The sequence below is a fragment of the Ammodytes marinus genome (genome assembly GCF_949987685.1).
Source record: "Ammodytes marinus genome assembly, chromosome: 1".
Taxonomy (NCBI): Eukaryota; Metazoa; Chordata; class Actinopteri; order Uranoscopiformes; family Ammodytidae; genus Ammodytes; species Ammodytes marinus.
Window position 1 is genome coordinate 17298546 of NC_137230.1, and position 27957 is coordinate 17326502.

At 40.7% G+C, this 27957-nt stretch overlaps 1 protein-coding gene across 1 annotated transcript; it reads left to right on the forward strand.

Moving 5' to 3' along the window:
- Nucleotides 1-44: 44 nt before the first annotated feature.
- ap1g1 (adaptor related protein complex 1 subunit gamma 1) lies at nt 45-27860 on the forward strand. The gene is made up of 23 exons (XM_080025973.1): nt 45-142; nt 12411-12614; nt 12747-12871; nt 13438-13579; nt 13755-13851; nt 16449-16525; nt 18325-18420; nt 18614-18694; nt 18799-18897; nt 18982-19037; nt 19147-19260; nt 20523-20663; nt 21106-21160; nt 22984-23106; nt 23262-23351; nt 23478-23602; nt 23725-23829; nt 23961-24102; nt 24352-24478; nt 24667-24771; nt 24889-25049; nt 26120-26218; nt 26362-27860. The coding sequence occupies exons 2-23, from the start codon at nt 12414-12416 to the stop codon at nt 26461-26463; spliced, it is 2463 nt and encodes an 820-aa protein (XP_079882099.1). The 5' UTR covers nt 45-142; nt 12411-12413; the 3' UTR covers nt 26464-27860.
- The last annotated feature ends 97 nt before the right edge of the window (nt 27861-27957 follow it).

Below are 27957 nucleotides of genomic sequence, written 5' to 3' on the forward strand. Positions count from 1 at the left end.
CCTCTGGGACATGTCAGTGTATCCCTCCGCCTGCGGTAGATGTGCTGAGGCTGGAGTAGCCACCATTTTGCATGTCTAGTGTGTTCCTCCCTCCATTGCTAATAGAGACGATTCCAGTCATTTTCTGGTATCATTACGCCTCGTAAGTATACTCTGATAATAATATGTCGGTGGAAATGTATGAAAATGGCTACACGTGCGAGTAATGAGAGTGGGTTGTCTGTATCTACGTTGACAGCTCTCACTGTGGCGCTGCATAGGGAAGTCGCAGCCCTCAATGCACCGGGGTTGTGCCTGTCAGGGGCTAAGTTAGCTTAGCATGTTTAGCACATACTTACTACCTACCTGCTGGGCTAGGGATGTAAAGCTCAGTAGCCATTTATGTCGTCCAATAAGTTATGATCATCGTGACAACACGTAATGCCAAATGTATTGTTAATGTCTTCCAAGCTAGCTTGCAAAATTAATAAATAAACATTAGCCTTTTAGTTCAGATAGTATTCGGGTAGGTAATAGTGTACCGAGTGGTCAGGTAGCTAGCTAACGCCACATATGCTAGCTTGATAATCCAAATGCTTCAAGAAGGCCTAAACTGCATCATGTCCTGATCAATTGGCGATCACATTCAGGTGCAATGGCCAGCCTGTAACGGCCTTTCTTTTTAGCTTGACTGTATCGTCTAAAGCTGCTGATACAAACCTTAATTTAACCAAATAATGTCAGCCAAGGTGAAGCTACCCAATATGTTGCCCTTTCACTGGAAATATCCCTATATAGCTTGTTCACTGACTTTAGCTACGTGTAATATGCGTTGCCAAAGTAACATTAAGCATTTATTGTTCATTTCTCAAAGCTAAGAAATGACATCAAACTTTCCTAATCTTCCACACAATTGTAAACATTTCAGCCAAAAGTCATCGCTAAATGGGGATTTCGAGGAAGCTAACCACAGCTAGCCCAATGTTTTAAGGACGTGGACTCCTTTTTTATGTCTGTAGTTTTATAAGTTAGGCACTCGGTGTTGAGTTGACAACCTTTTTCAATTAAAGGTAACATTAAGATTTACGCATTTTTAATAATGCACATACGTTGTTTGAGGAATACCCGTTTTATTAAACAAATTGTTGGGCAATGTTAAGGAAGTCAGCTGTAAGTAGTAGGAAGTAACCAATTATGCATGACATGCTCTATGGGTGATTTCTGTACGTAGCCTAATGTCACATGTATTTTTTGGTAGCAGTAAAAAGATGCCATTCAGTAGCTCCTCAGTATAAAAAAAACATTGTTAGACAGGAGGATACAATTGTGTCATATTTCCTATAGCATTGGTGACTAGACCAGTGATTCAACAGAATACGAAGTTTTCCCTTTGATGTTAAATAATTCAGTGTGTTTACTGATAACATGAAACGGAGGGCTGTGACCTTAAAACCACTTATCCTTCACCTGTGCTGACAGTAATGTGGTGACTAACTTTGTGGCATACTTATTCGAGTAGGTGCATTAAGTAGAGATTTTTTTTTTGTTAGCTCACAAAATACAGCAACTATTCCATCACAATTAATATAAGTCATTGTCACTGTGTTTACAAACTATTCGCCCTTACACTGTGAATCGAAGGTTCCAGGGTTAATATTACAGATTTCTGATTTAAATGTGTGTTCATTCACAGTAACGACAGCCCCTCAAAGTCAGTAGTGGAGGGGAAAGGGCTGTAGGGGGTTGCTGCATTAGTAGTTTTTTTTATCATAGTTGCTTTGAGTGTTTTTCCTGCTGGCTAGTTTGCAACCTAACCTGGCCAAATACATGAACACTTATCTGATGCTTTGACATAGAGAAAGGAAGGATAAAGATGTCTGGGGCTAAGGACATGAACCCCTTGTTTGCACACAGCTAGTTTCTTCATTGGAACTTAATAACGCCGCCATCGGTTATTTGTTTGTGAGACATTGAGCAGCTGTTCATTCACATAATTGCAGACTAATAACAATTAAGCTCAGCAGTAGCGCGTGGCTGTCTTACTCTACTGACCACTGGGTTTGCACATTTAATTCAAGTAATTTTAGTCTCTGTCTTTTTTTTTTAAAGATTTTTTTTGGGCATTTTTATGCTTTATTGATAGTGCAGAGAGACAGAGGTGAAATGGGGCAGAGAGGGGAGTGACATGCAGAGTACGACCGCGGGTGGGAATCGAACCCGGGTCTGCTGCTGGGCCCGGCCCGGGAGGGGGACGCCTTACCAACTGAGCTAAAGGCGCCCCCAGTCTCTCAGTCTTTGACAGATAGGGAATGTATTAGGGCTCGCCTGAATTATTCGAATATCCGAGTATTCGTTTGCTAAATTAGTATTCAGAGCTCAATTCAGTATTCGGGATATATATACAGTATCTCACAAAAGTGAGTACACCCCTTACATTTCTTCACATTTTTCATTATATCTTTCCATGGGACAACACTGAAGAAATGACACTTTGATACAATGTAAAGTAGTCAGTGTACAGCTCGTATAACAGTGTAAATTTACTGTCCCCTCAAAATAACTCGACACACAGCCATTAATGTCTAAACTGCTGGCAACAAAAGTGAGTACACCCCTTAGAAAAAATTTACAAATCGGGCCCAAAGTGTAAATATTTTGTGGCCACCATTATTTTCCAGCACTGCCTTAACCCTCTTGGGCATGTAGTTCACTAGAGCTTCACAGGTTGCAACTGGAACCCTCTTCCACCCATTTATGACAGCATCACAGAGCTGGTGGATATTAAAGACCTTGCGCTCCTCCACCTTCTGTTTGAGGATGCCCCAAAGATGCTCAATAGGGTTTAGGTCTGGAGACATGCTTGGCCAGGCCATAACCTTTACCCTCAGCTTTTTTAGCAAGCCACTGGTCATCTTGGAGGTGTGTTTGGGGTCGTTATCATGTTGCAATACCACCCTGCGGCCCAGTTTACGAAGGTTGAGTGCACGTGGTCAGCGTCGTACACAGAGGTTGGCTTTGGAAAATAGACGTATGAGTGCTGCCAGCATTGCTGAAGGGCTTGAAGGGGTGGGGGGTCAACCTGTCAGTGCTCAGACCATACGCCGCACTCTGCATCATACTGGTCTGCATGGCTGTCATCCCAGAAGGAAGCCTATTCTAAAGATGATGCACAAGAAACCCCACAAAAAGTTTTGCTGAAGACAAACAGACTACGGCTTACTTACTTAACAGACATGGATTACTGCAACCATGTCCTGTGGTCTGATGAGACCAAAATACATTTATTTGGTTCAGATGGTGTTAAGAGTGTGGAGCGGCAACCAGGTGAGGAGTACAAAGACAAGTGTGTCTTGCCTAGAGTCAAGCATGGTGTTTGGAGTGTCATGGTCTGGGGCTGCATGAGTGCTGCCAGCACTGGGGATCTACAGTTCATTGAATTCTAACATGTACTGTGACATACTGAAGCAGAGCATGATCCCCTCCCTTCATAAACTGGGCCGCAGGGCAGTACTGCAACATGATAACGACCCCAAACACACCTCCGAACGACCACTGGCTTGCTAAAGAAGCTGAGGGTAAAGGTTATGGACTGGCCAAGCATGTCTCCAGTCTTAAACCCTATTGAGCATCTTTGGGGCATCCTCAAACGGGAGATGGAGGAGCGCAAGGACTCTAATATCCACCAGCTCCTTGATGTCGTCATGAATGGGTAGAAGAGGGTTCCAGTTGCAGCCTGTGAAGCTCTAGTGAACTACATGCCCAAGAGGGTTAAGGCAGTGATAGAAAATAATGATGGCAAAACAAAATATTGACACTTTGGGCCCAATTTGGACATTTTTTCTTAGGGGTGTACTCACTTTTGTTGCCAACAGTTTAGACATTAATGGCTGTGTGTCGAGTTATTTTGAGGGGACAGTAAATTTACACTGTTATACAAGCTGTACACTGACTACTTGATATTGTATCAAAGTGTCATTTATTCAGTGTTGTCGCATGGAAAGATATAATGAAATATTTGAAGAAATGTTAGGGGTGTACTCACTTTTGTGAGATACTGTATATATATAATTTTTTTTTTTTTTTCAAAAAGCATTTTTTTACATTTACAGCCTATATTTTGGCAGCAAATAATATTTGGATTTACAAGTTATAAAACAATTGTAAAATACAAATTAGACGTTCATCTAAAATATATTATCGAATTATTTGAACTTTGACCTAGTTGGCCGGTGCCCTTTCGAAGCCAACCGGTGATATCAGCTGTAGTAGGCTACGTGATGTTACCAGAGTGAGGCAAACAAAAAGTGGCACCAAGCGCAGGAGGGAGAGAGAGATGGAGGAAGAATAGATTGTGTTTCTAATAACTCTATAGGCTACCACAACATTAGCGCGATTTCGGAAGGAAAGGTAATGCTTGACGTAATGCTAACGTTAGCTTAGCTCAGCTGTTTGTTTACATTCAGTGCTGCTATTCAGCCATCATCAACCGTGACTTGCTTGCTTCATGGGAATAGGCAGTCAATAATGGATATAATATGGACACAAAAGACTATCAATATTGGATCTTTGTATGGATTTATAAATCGCAGAAAAGATGCACGTTCCTGGATGAATTGATAAGCTCCTGTATGGGTTACGATGGCGCGGAGGACAGCTGATTTGGAACGGAAAAACAGCTGTTTGTCTCCACGGGGAAAAAGTAAGGAACTCCGACTTTACTACCGTTCGAAAGTTATTAAAGCATCAACAAACTACGCAGCTTGCTGTCTCGGCTCACACACTCGGTTTCAGTGAGTACATTGGCATTATTAATGTTGGTTTGATGGTGTGTTTTTCTGGAACGAATATTCGCTCGGAAAAACAAACGAATACTCGAAGCCTGAAAAATGGCATTCGGGCCAGCCCTAGAATGTATATGTGGTCAGGCTACCTTGATTGGAAGGTGAAGGGGCTGAAAACAATGTTGTATTCGTCAGCTTACTAATGTTGAATCATGTCAGTGTCAGCAGACTTTCCGATCAATCATTCTGTAGTCCACACATATGTTTAAAAAAGAAGAAATTATAAATTCAGAAATCGTTTTTCCCATCAAATTCATTTCAAATCCACTATTAGGTGCAGGAGGAGCCAACCGTTGTCTGAATGCTAGAGTCATCGTCTTAATACTAAACCGGTACAGGCAGACCCAATGCCAACAATATGATTAGATTTTTACTCTTGCATGTTTGCTGTTCTCTGTGTATCTATTTTGCATTATTAATTATTTATTGCAATACACCGCTCATCACTTAGAGTTGGTGATATTAGAAGGAATAGAGTGGTCTGCCTTGATATAGTATTTCATTTATGAGTGCGTAGCTAGGCACAGGGAGAAAATAAAGGGACAAAGTGCGGGTAACAAATGGCCTGGCCAATTGAGTAGGGAAAAAGCTTTTCCCCGGTGGTGTCCCTGTATATTCTTAATCTTACAGCTGTGGGATCTTTCTCAAAAGAAGGCGGTAGCTGATATTACACCTCCGCTTTCAATGTCTAACTATAAAGTCACCATGGTGTTCAGTAATCAAATGTCAAACCATATATATATATTTCTCTTAATGCTACTAGTATGGCTTCTCAGACTTGACAGGTTAGCCTGTTCCCTGTGGTAAAAGAGAGGTGTGGCAAGCTCTTTGCTTGTTACTGGTTGTCAGGCTCTGGAAGCTACTCTAGGCTGGCTCTCCAAATCTCATGAGAGAAAAGCTTGTTGTGAACATTTCACAGTACATTGCAAATGAAACCCATATAGAAACGATGTGTTAATGATTTTGCATGCATTTGACTTAATGACCCATAGTGTCAGGTAGAGCTGCAACGATTAATCGACAAATCGATTATTAATCGATTACTAAAATAATCGCCAACTATTTTGATAATCGATTAATCGTTTTGAGTAATTTAATAAATTCCCAAATTCTCTGATTTCAGCTTCTCAAATTTGAATATTTTCTGGTTTCTTTAATCCTATTATGACAGTAAACTGAAATACCTGTGTGTTTTGGACACAAAAATACATTTGAGGACGTCAACATGGGCTTTTGGAAAATGTATCAACATTTTTAACCATTTTCTGACGTTTTACGGACCAAAACACTAATCGATTAAAGCTATTCTTACCTTTGTAGAGTTTTTACACTTATTTTAAATGACTTTAAAATGGTATAAATAAGGTTTTTACACTCTAAAATGCATGGTAGACCCACCAGGAATAAAAAGAAACAATTATTTCAGTCTCATAATATTAGGTGAAAACTACAACCAATCAAATCGTTCGGTCCGAACGATTGGCCGACAGACCTGTCTGTTTGCCGTCTGCTTGTGTACCGCGCATTCGTGCACGCGCGTCCTCAACGAGAGGGTTTGTTTTGATTCCACGGCAGACAGTAGCCTAGCGAGTAGCGACCATTGTAGAAAAGGTTACAGTGTTGTTATTTCTTGTTATTTTTTACAGTGTGTTAAGCTGTGTTTTAGTGTTGGGCCGTGACGTCAGTCGGCCAGAGAGCCAGTTCAGTAAATTTCCTTTCGCTTCTCCCTCGGTGAGATGTGTGTGAGCAAGTTGCCACAGTAAGCCATCATTCGTGTTTATCTGAGTGTAAATGTGAATCACCCGTGTGTGAGTATGTACATGTAGTCCCGATCGCTGTTATAAGTTATAGTTTGTGCATGTTATTAGCGGCTGCGATTCGCGGGTCGCAACAGCTGTTCAAACGTCTCCTCACGAGCGGAGTTTAAGCCTTTGTTCTTTTTCCGCGATCTATATGCGGCTGTGCCTGTGAAAGAAGGAAAATAAAGAGCGGATAAAACCCTACTCCTCCTCTCCTAGTCTCATTATAAGCATAAGTGGTGTTCTGGCCGACATATCTGAAGTGAAACCAGTGATACAAGCAGATCAGCGCGGTACCGGTAGCCTACTACAGCCACCAGTTTCTTCAGCCACAATATAACTCACTTTGTGCACGGAGACAGTATTAAGCAAGTAAGTCTGCTTGTGTAGCCTAAATTAAGTTTCTTCAAAAACAAAACAAAAAAAACAGGGATAGGAATGAGGGGGTGGGGCTGCATTGGAGGAAGGCGGGATATTATGATTGTGCTGAAATGCTCAAACTCAAATCCATCCGAACTGCTTTAATAATCGATTAATCGAGAAAATAATCGACAGATTAATCGATTATCAAAATAATCGTTAGTTGCGGCCCTAGTGTCAGGTTGTGGTGGTGTAAAGAAATATAGACATGCACACAGCAGCATTCTTACTGTAAGTATTACGCCTTGAAAACTATTGTTTGGTCATGGTATGGTGCACCTGAGATGAGCTCTGGACTTTCCACTTGTGACGCACTTGGCCTGCGTTCCAAATCGCATACAATTTCTTTTTACTACTACTACTACATACTGCAGCTTTCCATAAAGCTTTGGTGCTTTTGTTTTGTTTTGTGGCACAGGGCGGGGACCTGCACCTTTTTGTCATTGCCACTTGTGCTAGATATCCCCTCGTGTAGACTAAGTCATTTTCTGAGAGAATCTGCATAGGCTGTAGTGACAGGTCTATGAGTTCACCACCTAATCTTTAGTTAGGCTTTACAGCAGAGCAGTTCCCTTGTTGTCTTTTGTAGTAAGGTTGAGTAAAGCTGACCTTGGTGAGTGAACCCTAGGCTGCTGCTGCCCAACTGTTGAATAAGCTCAAGGCTTCCCCCATTCCGGGGTCTGTCTAATTCACTGGCTATAATGTGCTCAACCCCTCAGGTTTGGTCTTTTAAACCAATGACACTGTTCCACTTCACAGCAATGGTAAAAGAAACGGCAATTGTAGTAAAATGCACCTCTACAGGAATGAGGAACTGTAATGTAATCAGTTCTTAGCAGGCTGGATTTACCACCTTTTATGTGTACACGTTTGATTATAAGCACAGCGAGAGGCATTGAGTCATGATTTATGGAGCCCTACACTGGGTCCATTCAGCTCAAGTAATTTAAATGGCGTTAAGATGGTGAGTAGATCTCTGGCTTTATTAAACTGTGCCCTTGCTTGACTACCCACTCCTCTTTGATCACACTGAATTCTTGGATTATCTACGAACCACCAACATATGCAACAAAGGATGCCCTCATTCACTCTGTGTGGATCCCAATTTCCCCTGAGTAGACTGGCTCATTTCATAGAATCTAATTTGATCTAGTCAACATTAGTTAATGGTAAGAAAAAGTAGGTAGATTTTTTCCCTTGGCCAGTCCGATACATTTATTGCAACCTCCACAGTATACAAGTTTTAAAAAGAAGAGGGCTTTCTTCTGTCACCTCAATCTATAAAATGTCTTGGTCTTATGTGGGGTAAATGATGTATTATCCATGTAAAGCGCTCTGGCAATTACCTATAGATTTCCATACGTTTTCTTGTTGGACTCGAGTGAGAACAATAAGAACACTAACATTATTGGGTTGGACAAATGGATGCATGGTTTAAAAAGTTTCCTGGGGAAAAAGCAACATGTTATTAGAAAGCATCTTATCTCCCCTTTTTGAAAGTATTCCTGCTATGCTTAGAATGACAGCAATCTAACCGGAGGAATTACTCACCCAACTACACAATACAATTTTCTTTTTAAATATGTTGTTCAGACAAAATTCACAACCCTTTTTTTGTGCTGTAGTAGTAATTGTTTAAGAGGAAAAAAGCATAATGTTTGGCTGTGTGAATTTTGTTTTTATTCCCGAAAAGTTACTAAATAAAACGAAGGCAAGACTGTGACGCCTAACTATCTCTTGAAGCTTATCATTTAAGGTCTTTGTAGAAATGCTGTCATAAGTACAATAACATTTTTCATGAGAAAAGTTTGCAATTGCATCCAATCACATGATCCTTTTAAAGCCACTACGAGTAACTTGGTCCCTTGGAGGCCCCTTTGGACAAAAGCGGTAGTATTTTTACGACGCCAGCTGTCGTGAAGCTGTTTTCTAGCTTGTGCCGGGCGTGCGAGATTCAAATAGTCAGGAAGCAATATAGTGCATGTCCGTGTGTTGAAAGTGTGAGGGCACCGGACTCTTTTCGGCTCTGTGAGAGTGGTTAGTGACACAGCATCAACTAATGCCAGTAAGTGCTACACACACCTGATTGCAATGAGTTGATGCAGTGTCACCGAATTACTCTCACGGAGCTGAAAGACTCCATGTCCTCACAGAAAGCGAATGAACGAGAGACGGCAGTTAGTATGGATCACGATGAGGTAATGTGTTTATGTTGTTGTAAATAATGACTATTTCAGATGAATAATGGTCAGGTCGACTCATCTGATGATGGTGAGGCAAAGTAAACTTTGTTTTAGTAGGCTATCGCTCATTCATTTAGGAGTAAACACTGCAGTTCGCTCCCGTGAAATTATACTTTGCTTGGCAACGCCCTCCCGCTCGTCTACCACTCTCCCTTTTAGCTTTTCTTCATTGCATTTTCTTTTTTTTTCTTTGATGGTTCAGCCCCGTTATCAGTCATTATGACGACAAATAACTGTCTCAAACAAGGCTCCCGCTCCCCTTCCCTCACCTGGAGGGATAGGCTTCTCAAATCGCGTTGTTGCGCCACACTGAAATCTGCGACCAATACGGATATGTGACCAAAGAGCCTGCACGCGCAAACCGAAAATCGGACTGGGTGTGCGACCAGACCAAACGCAGTAATAAAAACTATATAAAAACGTCTTTCTTTGCACTGATGGTCTCGTTTGCTGTTAAAGGTAATTTATGATTATCAGAGGAAACATGAGGCTGTTTAAAAGATATTTAAATGTTACTCGGAGCTGCTTTAAGATCTCTGCTCTGTCCAAATGCCTTCATGTCTCTATCTGCAAAAATGGATTTTCTCTAGTAATTACCATCATTGCTGTTGCTGCAGCAGTTTAATTATGCACTGAAGGCTATTAGATACAAGGCTTCATGAGATGTGAGACAAAATGAACTTCTTTCTTAGTAGAGGGCCCACCATTAGTAACTTTTCATTGATTTTGAATTGTGTTGAAAGAAATATGTGCCAGACACCTGATAACCTGGATTTATATATTAACATTCACAGCTAACGGAGTCCACACTTGGATTTAGATTTTAGTCTTGAAAAAAAGTAGTAGTAGTATAGTTATAGTATTTTGTTTTTTAGGGCAAACTCTGAACATCTGCTCTTAAAGCTGGGGTATGTGATTTCTGATTGGTCAAAGTTAACATGAGCTGTACACTTTGACCAATCAGAGCGAGGCTCCGATTCTCTGTTCTTATTGGCTGTTGGACTGTCCATTCACTTTGGCACAACGTTGTTGGTGTAAAGCAGGGCTATTCAATTAGTTTTGAATGGGGGCCGGTTGGTGGAAATGATCCAAAATGAGGGGCCAGAAAAAAATGCCTAAAATTGATGAGCATCACATCAATAGCTACATATACTGTAAAACACTACAATGACATAGGAGTGCATATATTGTCTTTATTTTATCAAATAGAGTTCACCAGCTTATCAAAAAAAATCCCTATTTGATTAACATAGGCTGCCTGTTGTTTAAGTGTTTAACAGTTCAGGAAAACACAATAGGTTAACTCTTCAACAGCTTATCAAAATACATAGAAATAAATGTACTCTAAGTGCAACAGCTTATCAAAATACATAGAAATGAATGTACTCTAAGTGCAACAGTTTATCAAAATACATAGAAATAAATGTACTCTAAGTGCAACAGCTTATCAAAATATAGGTAGGCCTTAGTTTACTAAGAGTGCAACAGCTTATCAAAAAACATAGAAATAAATGTAGGCTACTCAAAGTGCAACACCTTACAGTGTTTCCCTCCCCAAAATATGTTTGTCAAGGGGTCACTGTCCAGGGACATGGGAGGCGCGGCAAAACTTTTGGCTGCATTTTGCTCAAAGATGCCAATGCACAGTACAAATAAACAACTGCTTATTTGAATACAAAAAAACTACAGACACTGACTTTACAGTTGTGCAATTTTGTTTGCTATGTGAAGGTACACATTTTGTGCAAACATGCAAAGTTCTACTAGTGCAATATTATGCAGACACACTAAATACAAATAATGGACCAGGGTCGGTCGGTAGTCAAGGCGGGGGCCAGTAAATATTCCTTCGGGCCGCCTATTGAATAGCCCTGGTGTAGAGCGTGTCAGGGAGGGACCATAGGGGAGGGACCAAAGAGAACAAGTGGAGCGGTTGAGGTATTTGGATTCAAATCTCTATCCCAACTGCCATTTTCTCCCCAAATCCTCCACCCGAGCTTTAAGAAGTAACTTAGGAATCAGCTTGTTCTTCTCACTGGTGTTGCAGTTGCAAGGAGACATTGGGCGTGTTTTGGCAACTTGATTGTATAGACCTGTTAAAGTAAAAGAACCAAAGGACCGCAGAGATTGAAGAATAATTCAAAGAGGCCTTAAAAGAAGCTTCTTCCTATTTGTCACTGGCAATTCAAATATATATTTAAAATAAGCAATTGCACAATTTCTGTCTTGTTTTCATGCGTTACATATCCCACCTCTTAGGTTTCTTGAGATATTCATCCTAGCTGTAGTTTGTAAAACATAGTAGGAGACTTAAGTGATACATTTTCTTTATAGAAGAAACTGCTGCATTGGATTGCTTATCTGACATTCTGTGAGAAATAGATTTCTTTGATAACAACATAATCATGAAATGACAGCCTATTATTCATACCATCACCTTGCCTATGCTGCCTGTTTTGAAGGAGTAGGCATATTACTGACTGTTGTATCTATATTTTGAAAATGCAATGTTGTTGGTACATAAACACATGAGAATGTATTCTCACACAGCTAGCATGTACTTAAATATTTAAACCTCTTCCTGTGAGTTACAGCGTGTGTGTGCTCTTCGAGGGAATAGAATTTCACCCGCCGTTCACCTTTCCCTCTGCACTTATACTATTGAAAAGCTGCAGCTCCTAATGGAAGGAATATTCATTTATTTTCCTCTGAAATCCAAATATGCGTCATTTGATTTGCTAATGGTGTTTAAGGAGTTGGTTTGTCTAATCCCCCCCACCCCCCATATACTTTGTGTGCAATCTTATAATGTTTCAAGTTGGTACATTTAACATGCGCATAAGAAAGCAGGTTATTTGGATATATTTGGTTAAGGCTCGAAACAGAAACTTTACATGCACTGCACTGACTGACTACTGTAAAACATACCTTTTAAATTCAGCTGGTCAGCAAACACATTTCTTGTACCAAGGCTGGTGCATCATAGGTGTATAAATGATGTACGACGCTGCAGTGCCAAAAGTTTTATTTTGTGGCATTTTCTCTTGGTATGGTCTTGTCTAGTCAAGTGCCAAACAACCATGATTCAATTGGTACCAACCCGTTTTTTTTATTTTTCCATTTTCCAGAGAATGCCAGCTCCGATCAGACTGCGGGAGCTGATCCGGACTATCCGGACGGCCCGTACCCAGGCAGAGGAGCGTGAGATGATCCAGAAAGAGTGTGCTGCTATCCGCTCGTCCTTCAGAGAGGAAGACAATACGTACCGATGCAGAAATGTGGCAAAGCTACTTTATATGCACATGCTCGGCTACCCAGCACACTTTGGGCAGGTATGTTTGGTTATGGTGGGAGGGTTAACTGCATAATTAATAGATACAACTTTTAAGATTTCCAATTCATTTATATTTACAAAGCCTATACCCTTGGACACTTTTGTGAAATGATGACTTTCTTTTCTCCAGCTGGAGTGCCTGAAGCTGATTGCGTCCCAGAAGTTCACTGACAAACGGATAGGTTATTTGGGAGCCATGCTGCTGTTGGACGAGAGGCAGGACGTCCACCTACTAATGACAAATTGCATTAAGAAGTAAGTGGAGGCAAGGTCCTCATGGGATTTATTTAAAGGAGAAGTATGCGATATGGTCCTTTTTTAAGCTAACTTCCCGTCAGCAACTGCAGTTAGCAGTCCACTCCCTCGTCCCTACATCACCACCAGATGAACAGGCAGCCATCTTTGTCAGATAGTGCCGCGATGGAGAGCAGCGAGTCATAGTTCACAGGCACAGAGACCCGCCTCTTTATAGCGCTCTGTCTCCTGATAGGATAAAATGAGAAGGATACTCAACATTTTAACTGGCAATTACTGAAAAGCTGAATGACTGGGAGACCTATGTTATTAACTGGGCATACTGTTTAAGTGATTGCTGAATGAATATAGAGAGATTTAACACGTATAATAACAAAACAATATCACTTCTCCTTTTAATATTTCGCCTTGAAGATGTTGCTTTATTTGCAATGCACAGGCATGAATTTTCAGTTTTTGATTGAAATGCAAAAAATTCACAATCAGTTCCAAATAACTGTAAATGTTTGTAGTATGTAAACGTCTGTGTTTTCTATGAATCATTGAACTCTCTTCTCTCATTCCAGTGACTTGAATCACAGCACACAATACGTCCAGGGCCTGGCCTTGTGCACTTTGGGCTGCATGGGCTCCTCAGAAATGTGTCGTGACCTCGCAGGGGAGGTGGAGAAGCTGCTCAAAACATCCAACTCCTACTTGAGGAAAAAAGTAAGCTTCGTTTTTTTTCTGAATCCTACAAGGCTTTGAAACCTGTGGCTCACTATTAAAGAAGAAACATTTAGGAACGTGTGCTGAGCTGTTAACACCTTACTCTCAGAAGTTGAAGTATTGTGTAAAAGGTGGAACTGTTTTCTCATTGTGTGTCGTCATTATGTGTTGACAGGCTGCGTTGTGTGCAGTTCACGTCATCCGGAAGGTTCCAGAACTAATGGAAATGTTCCTTCCAGCCACAAAAAACCTGCTGAGCGAGAAGAACCATGGTAAGTGTCAACAGTTTGTCAGGATACAGTTGCTGCCTCTTGGCGGGGGGATATGCGCCTGTCCAACACAAATGCAAAACCTATTTCCTGCCACTCACAGTGCTTTTCTCAGAACAGCTGGGCGGCTCATGTCCTTTTGTGGTGGAGAGTGGAAGAAATGAGCCCCGTCATAAACTCTGGGGCTTGTGTTTCCCCTATATTGTCACAGGAAAAGATAGATCTTTTGGAATGTTGCTGACATTTAAAAAAATTAATAATCTCTTTAATTTTTAAGGAAATACAGGAAATAAAGGAAATTTGGATGAGACCATTCAGATGCGACATGGCCAGAAGATACACAAATAGAAACCGAATATTGTCAGGAATTGCTTTTGTGATTCTAAGCAGACGAACACTGAACCAAAAATCCAAATAAATCTTGGATTTATAATGATGCATATAGTAATTGGACCAACATACCCTTGATTTTCTGACAAGTTCTCTCACAATGCAAAATGTATAGTTGAAATGATGTTAAAATATGAAAAATGTATGACTACTGTTTGGCTTTGAAGCCCACCAGAACTGTTTTACACAGCTGTCACAGCGGTAGATGAATTTCAACCTTGTAAATTTCAGATCAGGTCTTTTAGGAAATGATTAGCCCTGTGTGCTAATCTTACAGATTGATGAAGCTGTCACCTGATGTCCTGTCACCTGATGTGGTTAATCATACACACACTAGTCCATCATATTGTTTTGACATCCGACTTTGGCTTGAGTTATAAAGTTGAAAAAACTTTAAGAGTTGGTAAATCTCTGTGCACTGTTTTGGCTTTGATAAAGCTTCTAACTAATGGATCTATTAATCTTAATTGGCCCTCCCTGAATCGTTTTAGGTCTGCCTGGTCAAACTAATAATGATAATAATATATTTAATTTATATAGCGCTTTTCTTGCACTCAAAGCTATTGTCAACATATTCAAAAAGGATAACCTTTCCAGGGTTAAACATAACTTTTTTTTCCTACTGGCCCGCTGGGCCAGTGGATCCGAGTTTTACTGGCCCCTTGTATATTTTCACTGGCCCTGCACACACTTTATTTTTTTCTTCATAATTTAGTGTCAATAATTATAATACCTGTATTTGAAAAATAAAGAAAAATAACCAGATCTAAAGGGAATATCTATACTGTAACAGTATAGATATTCCCTTTAGATTTGGTTATTTTTCTTTTAGTTAATTACATGAAATGTTGATATTGCTCATACATATAATATAAAACCAGGCAAACATATTGAATTAGAAGCCTACAACTGAAAGCATGTTGAAAGAGTGGGCCAGTATTTTAAAGTCCAGTAGTTTGATGGTTGTTTTTATTCTTGAATTTGGGCAGTTTAATGAATAGTTCACCTGCAGAAGTCATGTTCAAACATAAAAAAAAATAAGAGATGAAGGTCTGATCATTCTTTGTGGTGTGGTAGGCTGTTTTTATTACTTTCTCTATATGCACTAGGGATGTGAATGTGTCGACCGAATGACCGGTTTTCCACTTGTGCTCAAGTTGACTTTAAAAATAGAATAGAAATCCGAAAATCAGGGGGTTATGCCGTTTTTTTAATGGGAGATTTCATTCATCTGGTCGTGGGCGCGCTGCAGGAGTGTCACTTCTCCATGAAGTATCAGCTTCACATAAGAGTCCGGTGTGGGACCATTTTTTCAAACTATTGATAAAAAACAATGCAGTGCAAAATATGCAGCATAAGTTAAACGCTCGTCTAAGACTATGACGTTAAATCTCCTTAGAAACACACAATGCCTTCGTCCGATCACAGCAGCGTTTCACCGTGTGATCTCGCCAGCGAGTGAGCCGCCGCGCAGATGAACTGTGGTTTGTGGCTAAAATAATAACCGGGGATATTCTCCCCGTTAGCGATTTCAATGGGAAAGACTTCCGCGATCTGATTGAATGTCTCGAGCATGGTCTCGAGCCTGAAAACACAGTGCCAAACTGCGCGACTATAGGAACTGTACAGTGAGCGGAGTCCCTCCGTTCGTTTCTGTCTACAACCGACACAATCACCGGAGACGCATTCACAGCGTTTAAATAACGCCTCTCATTTGTGTTACCATTGGGGCTTGGATGCAAATACTGTAACATTACGGCGGCAGATAAAGGAAAAGCGCAGTTATCATTTTCTGCACCTCAACCTTTGCTGTGGGAAGAAAGAAAGGGGGCAAAGCAAGTCGATTGATTTGTCGACTCACAGGCGGACGGTAGGGAGCTCTGCCAACGGAGCGAGAGTGCACCCGCTTGTTGCTCCGCCTGTCAAAACGCCCACGCATCGGTTGTCCACTGGCCTTTCATTAAAAAATATATTTTATATTAGGTTTATTATATTGAGTCTTAAATAAACACTGCTTTCATTCCGACTCTCAACGCGCATTTCAATGAACCATGATATAGTCTACAAAAAGATACTGAACTGTGATTGGCCAGTCACCTGGGCGGGACAGTGACTGGCCAATCAACTTGCCCTGCATATGATTTTACTGGCCCCGGGCCATCGGGCTATACGTTATGTCGAACCCTGCTTTCCTTTGTCTACTCCTCCAGGTGTTCTCCATACATCAGTCGTCCTGCTCACTGAGATGTGTGAAAGAAGTCCTGACATGCTGGCCCACTTCAGAAAGGTACAAACAGATTCTTTTCACCCGAAGCACCTTCAAGTTATTACCTATACGTTTGTCTTTAGCTCACGTCACATTTCATTTTCACATAGCGTACACATTTCCTTTTGGTATAGCTAAGCTAGACATACGCGTAGAACCTTTTGAGGCTTGGATTTCGCTACAGGTTTGCTCTGCAGTCAAAGTATGTCTCAATCTTTTTTGCCTCCTACTACCGCTGTCTTTTCCTCCTTGTATTTCAACTGCTGCTGTACCTCTGCTTCTCTAGGTGTAACCAAACTGTGCCCCCGAAAGCACCGCCCCTCATGCCTCATGATCTAAACATTATTTTAAGCTCTCTGAAAGTGAATTATTTCCAGTTTCCCCCCCCTAACATCTACCTCATATTTTTTCTGTCATTTGTCTTTGTTACAATTCCTGCATTGTGTTAGAATGAGAAGGTAAGAGTGCATTCTGATCTCAAACTGGTGCATGCTGTAAAATAGTAATCACCCCACACAGTCACCTCAAAAGTTACCAAATTTTGTGTTGAGTAATGTCATGTGTTTTTAATTTATAATTTAAATTTTGTAAACTTGTACAGTGATCATTATGTCAGTGTTTTTGACTATTATTCTAAAATACGTTTTGGTCCATTTATCAGATACATTTTCTCACTAATGTTTTTAAGTGTCATTATTTGCCTAATATGCAACTCACTGTTTGATCACTGTCTATTTGAAAGCAGTTGGGTGGGTGCGGTTATACATGATTGCCTCAGGTGTTGTCACCAGAAACAGGAGATTTTCACGTTTTCTGTGTCACTGTAGAGGGTAGCTTATTTGTTATGTCACTGACTGTCTTAGGTCCGTATTCTTGTGTAATGAGCAAGATTTCTGTAGAAAAATGTCATGTGAAAACAGAGGGAGTTCAAAGGTTTAGATTTATTTTTTTCTTTTCAAAATCACACCCGTTTTGGGTTGCTTTTTTGTCGTCGTACCCACAGCAAAGGAGAAGATTTATATCAATTTCATAACTACTACGCATCCTGTAACGTAGTCTGATTTGGAGCAAACACTGTCTGGACATAAATACTAGAAACAGGCTATAACAGTATAAATGAGAAAAAAAAGTAGGCCCTCTGACAACTCAAAACCTGTTTTTATTTACATGCTGTATCATGTAAGCGTGTATGCTTGTCACTATAACATTCAATAATTTCCAATTACTGGGCTAGCACTTTCCCTGCTGCTAGTACTGGATGCAAAAAATATTAAAATGATGCCCAATCTTCCATTTTAATGCTGGATATGACAACAAACTGTTTCCCAAAATGTTGGAGCGTTACTTTGAGTTTATATTTTTTATAGATTGTGAAATGTATTGTTTTTTTCTATCTTCAGTCAGTTCATTATTTTTGTAAGCATCGACTTAAACTCAAATGTTAAATATACGTCTGTTGCTTTAGCCACGTTCATAACTGACACAAAAGTGTGTATGGGCAGATTGCATTTTTCTCTCAAAGCCAAATGCACTAACCCAATTTTTGTATGATTTTGATATCACAACATCAAGATTTGACTATTCAATCACCTTAGTTTCAACCATATTACTCTACCTCAATATACTCAAATCCCTACCCCTTTGCTCTAGATGTAAGTTTGGCTGGCTCTCTCTCTCTGTAAATGTAAAACGATTAGCTTTTAAAGTTACCGTAGTTTTTATGATGCTGTTTACATTTTTGGAAAAGTAGACAGATTTGAGAGACCTACACATAATATTGTGATACATTTCCTTTTCTGTTGTGTTTGGTCTTTTTGTAGCTGGTTCCACAGTTGGTGAGAATCCTGAAGAACCTCATCATGTCTGGATACTCTCCTGAGCATGATGTGTCAGGCATAAGCGATCCATTTCTGCAGGTAAATCTCCCCTTTTCTGTATTCAAGTACCAATTACTGTCAGTGCACATTTCAAATCTGGCCTAATGCTTATGCTGTTCCATACCATTCCATGTTCAGTAGAAATAATTCGCTGCTGTGCCATTATTAAAAAAAGAAAATGCCATAAATGTCCCAATCTTTTCTTGACTGAACTGTTTCTTTCTTTACTTAGGTGCGGATATTGAGACTACTGAGAATTTTAGGCAAGAGTGACGACGACTCCAGTGAAGCAATGAATGACATCCTTGCACAGGTTAGAATTTCATAATTTTATAATTGCTTTTGCTTTGCATTCATGCCAAAATCTGCTTAGAGTGAGCTTTGTTTTTGACAAATGTGTGGTATTTGTACTTACAGGTTGCAACAAACACAGAGACAAGTAAAAATGTAGGCAATGCCATTCTGTATGAGACAGTGCTGACTATAATGGACATCAAGTCTGAGAGCGGACTGAGGGTGAGTTTATTAATATAAAGGAAAACGGTGGGAGTGGGTTTTTGAATGCTTTTTTTCCAGCCTAAATGCCTTTTTATCTTACAGGTCTTAGCCATTAACATACTAGGTCGCTTCCTCCTTAACAATGATAAAAATATCAGGTAATTCATTCACTTAAGTGTACTTGATCTATCAAAGATTCAGTCACCAGAAATGTTACTAATTCCTGATGTCCCCCCCCCCCCCCCCCAATATAACTCGCAATTCCAGATACGTGGCATTGACATCTCTACTAAAGACAGTACAGACGGACCACAATGCAGTACAGAGGCATCGGAGCACCATTGTGGATTGTTTGAAAGACCTGGATGTGTCCATCAAGAGGTGATTGACAATGCTCTTAAAGCTCCCATATTATACACTTTTTGGTTCTATTATACACCATATTATATGGTCTTAGTGGTCCCTAATACGTTTTTCTTCAATTGTTTGCTGAAAAAAACTTTCAGATAATTTATTGTACTATGCTGATGTTTAGCTAATCTCACAATGGCCTATTTTTTAAAAAGAGCTGCAGCTCCCCTCGTAAATATACAATCTTTGAGCTCCCCCTGTCCGGAAGCGAAGCCAGATACGCCTCGCCCTCTGTCTGTTTGTAAACAATGATGACGTATAGCATGTTAGCACAGTTAGGTTTATCCTACCCATGAGAAGAACCAAGTCCAGTGCTAGTAACACACTTTGAACAGTTTGACATGACCTATCCTTGTCTACATGAAATACTATGTTCATACAGATGCACTGACAGCCACACGCTAATGGAAACGGCATGTTCACAATAAAAATGCTGCAAAAGATGGTGGCTACTGTGAAGCTAGCTCGGGAGCTAGCTGCTAACAATACCACTAAAATCAGTGAAAAAATTATCTTCAAAGTCAGACTTCTTCAGTATACCTTCCAATCCTTTGTCCTGTTAAAAACGAGGCATTTCCAGACTGGTGTGGGGAATAGAAATATGTTTTTATGAGCAAAAGCTGAATGCTTGTCCCAAAGCTAATAGCTATACACCAGTCAGGCAAAAATACCAATAAAAACATTTATTTCAGTTTCACTGTTTGAAAAAAAAGCACAAGTAGCTTCCTCTCCGTTGTGTTATTAAAAACGAGGCTGCTGTGGTTAAGATAAATTAGTGGATTATGCAACATTCATCATGTTTTGCCGTACTACAGGCATCTTGTCGCTTAGCAACAAGCAAACAACATGGGGGTGAAGGAATATTTTTCGAGAGGATCTCGGGGCCGTGGACCAATAAGAAATAGGGGGGTGGACTGCACAGTGGAAGCTTCTGGCTTTCCAGTTTTTGACGTCAGAAACGGGGAGAATTCTGACTGGAGTATATTGGGTGGAGAGGTGGAGGGTTTCAGAAAAGGGGAGAGTGAGAAAAGGGGAGAGTGAGAAAAGGAGAGAGCTTTCTTTTTTTTGATACTTTGGCAGTCTGTAGGCACACCGTAGACCCATAATTATGTTCAAAAACAAGTGCATTTGCACAATATGGGAGCTTTAACTAAACAACTAAACTTTTTTTTAAAGTTACTGCGTAGCCTCGTTGTTTCTGACCTTTTGTCTACTATTTCATCGTTGTATAGACGTGCAATGGAACTGAGCTTTGCCCTGGTGAACGGCAACAACATTCGAGGCATGATGAAAGAGCTGCTCTACTTCCTGGACTCCTGCGACCCAGATTTCAAAGCAGACTGTGCATCGGGAGTCTTTCTAGCTGCAGAGAAGTATGGAACCGACACACAGACCTCACTACACATTACAGCTGTGCTTAGCTGCTTTGTAAAAAAAAAAAAAAACCTCTTCACAATTATTTTCATCTTTTTTTATATCCTTTCTTAGCACTTCAAACACAGTTCAAGGTTTATACAACCTGTTGAAAGTAACTATCTGCATTGATAAGATACATGTAGACTCAAAATCAGTAATGCCAGTGAATAACACATGTTGTGTTATAGAATATGATTTACAACACTAACTGTGGGCAGAGGACTGCTAATATTGAAATGCTGTATGATGATAAAAAGAGTGATCCATCGTCTGATTGACAATGCTGATACCATATTTTATTCTGACAGCGACTCCTGGTCTTATAGAGTTTGCGTTTTGTCTTCATGATTCTTCTTCAGCCCTTTGGTGGGACTAACCCATGTATTATTTATGTTACAGGTATGCCCCTTCGAAAAGATGGCACATAGACACCATTATGAGAGTCCTGACAACAGTATGTATATTACAAAAACGCTCCAGTGCCTGTAATGCCTAAGATTGTTAAAGCCCCTGTTCACCCAAATGAATAAAATCCTTTTATGTAATTTGTGGAGAGAGTTGCATGATGGTAAACATCTGAAAAGCGTTACGCGTGTTTATCAATCCCAGTGTTTCCCCCAGCGCTATATGGCTAAGGCGGCCGCTTTAGCAACGCAAGCCCCCTGCCTTGACTACCTACCAACAAAATAAAAATAAAATTTTATTAAAATTTTATTTTTTATTTTTACAATTAATGTACTAGCAAGCGCGATGTATGCTTGTGCATGGTCACAACTGCGCAAAAGGCCGCGACTTGCGGTAAATAAATGTACGCTTGTGTCTCCAAGCGTTTCCCTATAAGCTGCTCTGTGTATGTCTGCAGCTCCACGGCTCTGCCCGCGCGACCGTGCCGCGCCTGACTATACGGCATGTCCGCGGGAGAGTCAACGAGCAGAAGCAAGCCATCATTGAACTAGTGGCGAAAATAAACTCAGCGCTGTTCTATGGGGATATTTAGCTGAACAGAAAGAAGTGCTGTGCAAAGCTAGACTAGTTTAAGACTCCACATCACCGTGGCAACTGGCAACACACCCTATCTATCAGCTTAGACAGCGCAGAGAAAAGACTGATGAATGCATGAGAGTGATGGCCCAGGCAAGTTTCAGTAAGTTTACAGAAGTGCCACACTGTTACTGTCTTTGAAATGCATTTAGTAATTTTAAGGGGAAAACACATAGTATTTGTTATTTAAACTATTAAGTTATTTGTAAAACAGCAATTTTCAATGCTACTTTATTTTTCTGTTTTAAATTGGGAGATAAATGTTCCAAGACGACCAATAACCTGTGTATTTAAAAAGAAATCAAGCAAGTAGGCTAATATTAACCTTTAATAAAATAAAGGCTATCTCAACACAGTATGCCTATTGTCCACAATAATCGCACAGCCCCCCATCCAAAAAGTTGAATTTGCACTTTGATGTGCATACACATGGTAAGAGTAAGGTCAATTATTTGTATTTAGTGTGTCTGCATAGTATTGCACCAAAACAGTAGAAGTTTTCTTTAATTGTATTTTTTACTGTCTGCATGTTTGTACAAAATGTGTACCTGCACATAGCAAACACAATTGCACAACTCTAAGGTCAGTGTCAGTTGTATTTTTGTATTCAAATAAACAGTTGTCTATTTATTTAGTGCGCATTGGCATCTTTGAGCAAAATACCCCCAAAATTTTCGCCAAGCTTCGCCGGGGCCTCCTGTTCCCCTGGGCAGCGACCACCTTGACTAAGTAATTTCCTGGGGGAAACACTGAATCCAAATTAAAGATATTGTCATTTGAATTGGACAAACTTAACAGAAATCCAGTTTAGATGAGGCGGGGCTATGCTCTGATCCTTATGATACAATAAGTATTTTGAAACAATCACGGCAGTTCTCTGTGCAAACTGTCAATAAAAACAATGACTGTTGGCATGGAGATCGTTTGATGGGCCACACCTCCACAGCCCTGTGAAACGGTCTACACAGTAAAAAAGAAATATGTTTTCTTAAACTAAGTTTTATAATATTTATGAACATTAATCTTTAATCGAATGTTCGTGAAAGCCTATTGAAACATCTAACTCCGATATCGTATATTGATTTTATCCAATTTTAGACCCTGGTTTCCAAAGGCTTTAACCATTTGATTCTCAGTGCTCAAAATATTACATGTTTTGTCTTGATTACTACGAGGGATCAAGTCTTGAATGCGCTCATTTGCATTTCTCATGGATATCTTTGCTCATCCTTACAGGCAGGTAGCTATGTGCGAGACGACTCTGTTCCCAACCTCATCCAGCTCATCACCAACAGTGTGGAGATGCACGCCTACACAGTCCAGAGACTTTACAAGGCACTGCTGGACGACATCTCACAGGTCAGAGCAGCTCTGGTTCAGGTCATGATTAGATTTCAGACGTCTCCCATCTTTGAAGCGCTCAGTCAAAGATTTGATTTAGTAATGCACTGTTTGTGTTCCAAACCAGCTTCAGAGTGAATTAGAGTGGACCTGTGTTTCTCTGTTCCCCCTAGCAACCTCTAGTGCAGGTGGCCTCCTGGTGCATAGGAGAGTACGGGGACCTGCTGGTATCTGGACAGTGTGAGGAGGAGGAGCCCATCCAGGTACACCTGGAAGACGCACACACACACGCACACAGACACACTCACACACTCCGAAGACCACAACAGGCACAAACCTGAGAAATGCTAGGTCATCAGATTTTTTTTCTTCTACTTTTTGAATTCAAGGTGAGTGAAGATGAAGTTCTGGACGTGCTGGAAGGCCTCCTGGTGTCCAACCTGTCCACACCTGTGACCCGCGGTTATTCCCTTACTGCAATCATGAAGCTGTCTACTCGCTTCAGCGGTGTTAAGTGAGTAAAGGCCTTTTACCCCTACACTATTCTCAGTGCCAAGGTGATTAAGTCAATTAGCCATAACTAATTCTACTTTTTCCCCTTCGCTAACCCATAACATTTCAAACTTTTTTTTATAGCCGAATTAAGAAGGTGGTGTCGATATACGGCAGTAGCATGGATGTGGAGCTGCAGCAGAGGGCTGTGGAGTACAACGCACTTTTCAAGAAATACGACCACATGAGGTGAAACTGAATATCTCACATTATCACATTGTACCACTTTGTAGCTAAGGAAAATCCTCCAGTGGCTCAGTTTGGTTCATCTTTTGTCTCTCCCTCCTTATTCCTTTTATTCCCCCCCCTCCCGACTGTAGGCCGGCTCTGTTAGAGAGAATGCCAATTATGGAGAAAAGCGCTAGTAATGGCCCTACAGAGATTGCACAGACAAATGGGGAAACTGAGCCATCTGTTGTGGAACCCAAGCATCCACCACTTATCACCCAGCCAGCCAACCAGGTAAGGGGTCTCTTTATTATGCAGAGATACAAAGAACATACAATTCTTCAATTAAGTAGCTGAATAAACAGTTAACTAAGTATTTTTACATAGATTTATAATAAAAAGTTGACTTTTGAACGGTTGAAGGAAGAAGGACTACATTTAAGTCTAATGATAACGAGTAATATTTTTCTTTCTTTGTAGTATTATTGTAATTTTATAGAAAATGATATTGCATAATAATTTTTTTGTGTCCTTGTCCTCCAGGCTAACGATTTATTAGACCTACTGGGTGGTAACGATGTGGTGCCAGTTATCCAGACCACAATGCCCACCAAGCCTGCCTCAGCTGGAGGAGAGCTGCTTGACCTACTGGGTGACCTCTCGCTAAGTGGTAGGATGCTCTGTTTAAATCTCTCTCAATACCAGATTCTAATCTAATCTAATGCATCATTTCAGAGTGAAGCAACAACCTGGTGTAAACCTTTTGTGTGCCACCACCAGAGTAAATGTAATGTCCACGTTACCCATGGTTTCGGTATAAAAATAGAAACCCTGGTGTTTGCTGTCCCCTCTTTCCAGGCGGCCCAGCCCCTGCTCCTGCTCCCTCTGTGCCCTCCTCCCAACCCTCTTTCCTCCTGGATGGCCTCTCCTCACCTCCCTTGTTTAATGACATTGCAGCTGCAGGTGAGTCTGCTGTTCCCCTTGACCACCCACTCCCATATATACAGTAGTTTGTGTTATTAACCTTATGTATTGGATGACTGTGAGACATCTTGTGAATTCTCTGAAACCTCTATACAGCAATTCCTCCTATGACGGCATACAACAAGAATGGTCTGAAAATCGAGTTCACGTTTGAGAGAGCTAATCCCAATCCTAACGTCGCGGTCATCACCATCCATGCTTCCAACTCAACAGAGGCGGATATGACGGAATTTGTTTTTCAGGCTGCAGTACCAAAGGTAAGCGGGGCACAATCTGATACTAATGCTAAGAGGCTTTTTTTTGTTGCAATATGTTCTAATGCAGTGGTTCTCAACCGGTGGGGCGCGAGGGGGCTACGCTACGGTATGGAAAAAAATAAAAAAAATCTTTAATTTTTTAAAAAGAAAATCTTTAAAAAAAAAAAAATAAATAGTCAGCCGCTGCTGCCGTGAGCCGCTGCCCGTTCACGAGTACTCACGGGCGGTTAGTCTCTCAGTAGCCTCCCGCAGCAGTCTCAGCCTGCAGTCAGAGCAGAGAGGAGACACACACAACTCCGCGTCCAGGCTGCACAGCACATTAATCGCAGGTAGCACTCTGTCTGCTTCTCGCAGACGCTTTCACACAAAAACTTGACCTCTGACATGGCCGCATCAGTCGAGGGAACTGCGACATGTTCCCCAGCCTTGCAGACTTTATCGCTGATGCAGGCACGTCACATGATTTCTCCTCTTTATTTCAATCAGCATCTGAGCACTTAGAAATTAGAAAACAATTTGCATCTTATTTCAAAGAGGATTATCGCTCTTTTGTGTGGGTTCGAGATCCCTTTGTGTGCACATCAAATGAGCTGTCGATTGATATGTAGGAGCAGCTTATTGAGCTGAAGAGCGACAGTAGGCTGAAGGAACTTTTTACCTCCTGTTGTCAGGGGCGGTGGGGTGGCCCAACTGCAATGACCCAGCTTTGGGGGGGGGGCCCAGCTTGCAGAAGGTTGAGAACCCCTGTTCTAATGCATATGGTGTTTATTTATAATGAGTTGTCTTTTGCACAGCAGCTTTAAATCATCCTGCAAAATCTAAGATTTTAATAGTAATAGGCTAATTTAATGGTAACTGTTGTTGACCATGTATCTGCTTGTCTTTACAGGGGTAACATCAGATTATCTGATAAATAAATAAGAAAATAGTAAATCAGTCATTTTAACTGGATTTTAGTCATTACCCGATCAATGTGAGCATTCCTATATCATCCTGCTGTAATGAACCCATTTCTCCATAGGTATAATTTTAAATGTCATCTAACATATTGTCCCCTATCTGTTTGTCAGACATTCCAGCTGCAGCTACTCTCCCCTAGCAGTAACGTGGTCCCAGCACTCAACCAGGGAACTGTCACACAGGTCATCAGAGTCCTCAACCCACAGAAGGTGAGCTTGTCACATCACAAAATGTATTCCATAAGTTTTTTTTTTATGTAATTTAAATTGTCCTATTGAGAGCACACATTTAAATTCCTGTGCAATCATGATGATTTCCACTTTTTATAAACATGATCATTAAACATTTTCAGCAACAGCTACGAATGAGGGTCAAGCTGACGTACACCCTCAAAGGCTCGCCCGTGCAAGACCTGGCTGAGGTCAATAACTTCCCCCCTCAGTCCTGGCAGTGATGAGATGATTCTGTCGCTCTTAAAAGACCCCCCGCCCACCCAAGGGAACTATGAAAACGATTTTTCCTTTCACCTCCCTCCTTTCTTCCAACGGATCCCCCTGTGACGTCACTGCAGTCCGCTGCCCCTCGAAGTTGCATGGGAAACGGCAGAGCATCTTAACACAGGAGAAAAATACAGATGTTACCAAGACCCTAATGACTATCCACATCACCAGAATAATTGGGAAAACATATCAATCAATGAACTTTCTTTCTTTTCTTTTTTTTCTTCCTTCATTGGTTTCCATGATCTATTTGCGTAGTAGTACAAAGTATCACACACTTCCTCCGCCCAGCACCGTTACCGCCCACAAAAGCACATATGCACACCATTCACTGTGCTACACTTTAACCTCTTAAGTCACTGTAGAGAAAAAAAAGTGTTGCCCACTATGAGCACTGCAGTAACCATTTTAGTTTTATTTTATTGTATAATTGAGCTTTAATGCAGTTTTTGCTCCATTGATATTTATGATTGGCTTTTCATTCAGATTTTTTTTTATATGAACCTTCAGTCCTATGATGGCAGCAGAAAAACAACTTCTATTAACATCTATTTAGTGAGTCATAAACTTCTTGGAATACCCCTGTTCATTGCACACGATGCGTGGTATAACTTGTCACAGTGTTGTCATTTTGAATTACATTAATTTGCTTAAAGCATGTTTGGGCATCGTTAGGATCACAATCACACCTTGACTCGAGCTCTTGAGAGGGATCTCCTGGTTCTGGTAGTAGGCCTCTTTATCCTATGTTTCTATAGGAAGTAGTCTACATTTGTTTATGTCACAAAGATCCAAGATGCCCAGTTTGATCGCCTGTGGCTCGTTTTCAGAGATTGTGCTCAGATTTTTTCCGCACACAACTCTGCTTAAATCACCTCACCCGTAGCTTTTTAGTTTTTACTTCTGTATAATAAATTCAACGGTTAATTGCTTTGCATAGTTTTGAGCAGGGTCATTCTTTAGGATGGGTACAATCCAGGCCTGAAATGAATCTGAACATAAAGCTAATTGCATCTGCGTTTGAACTTTCTCTGCATCCGTGTCTTCACAGTCTAGTTTGTGATTTAGATTTGTTAAACCTGGTTGAACTTGGTCGCCATGCACATACATATGTTATATGAAGCCTGTTATGAATGTAGTTACATGCACTGAATGCTTTTTTTTCCTTCTCCCCCTTAAGTCTTTTTTTCCATGGTCGTCTTCTTTTGATGGGGAACGCTCATCTTATCGGCACTATTTTTTTGAAAGTATTTTTTATTTCTGCAGTAAATTTGACTTAATTATTTATGCCTGATATCAAAGTGATGTGCCTTTCTGACTTAGCTAGATAAAAAGCCCCCTGAACCCTTGAGTTCTGTGTGAGCTTCGTTTGTAAGTCTGCTTGTGTGCTGATTGTGTTTTCAATCTGAGGGAAATGGTCCTGATGGATTCGAACTGGTATATCATTG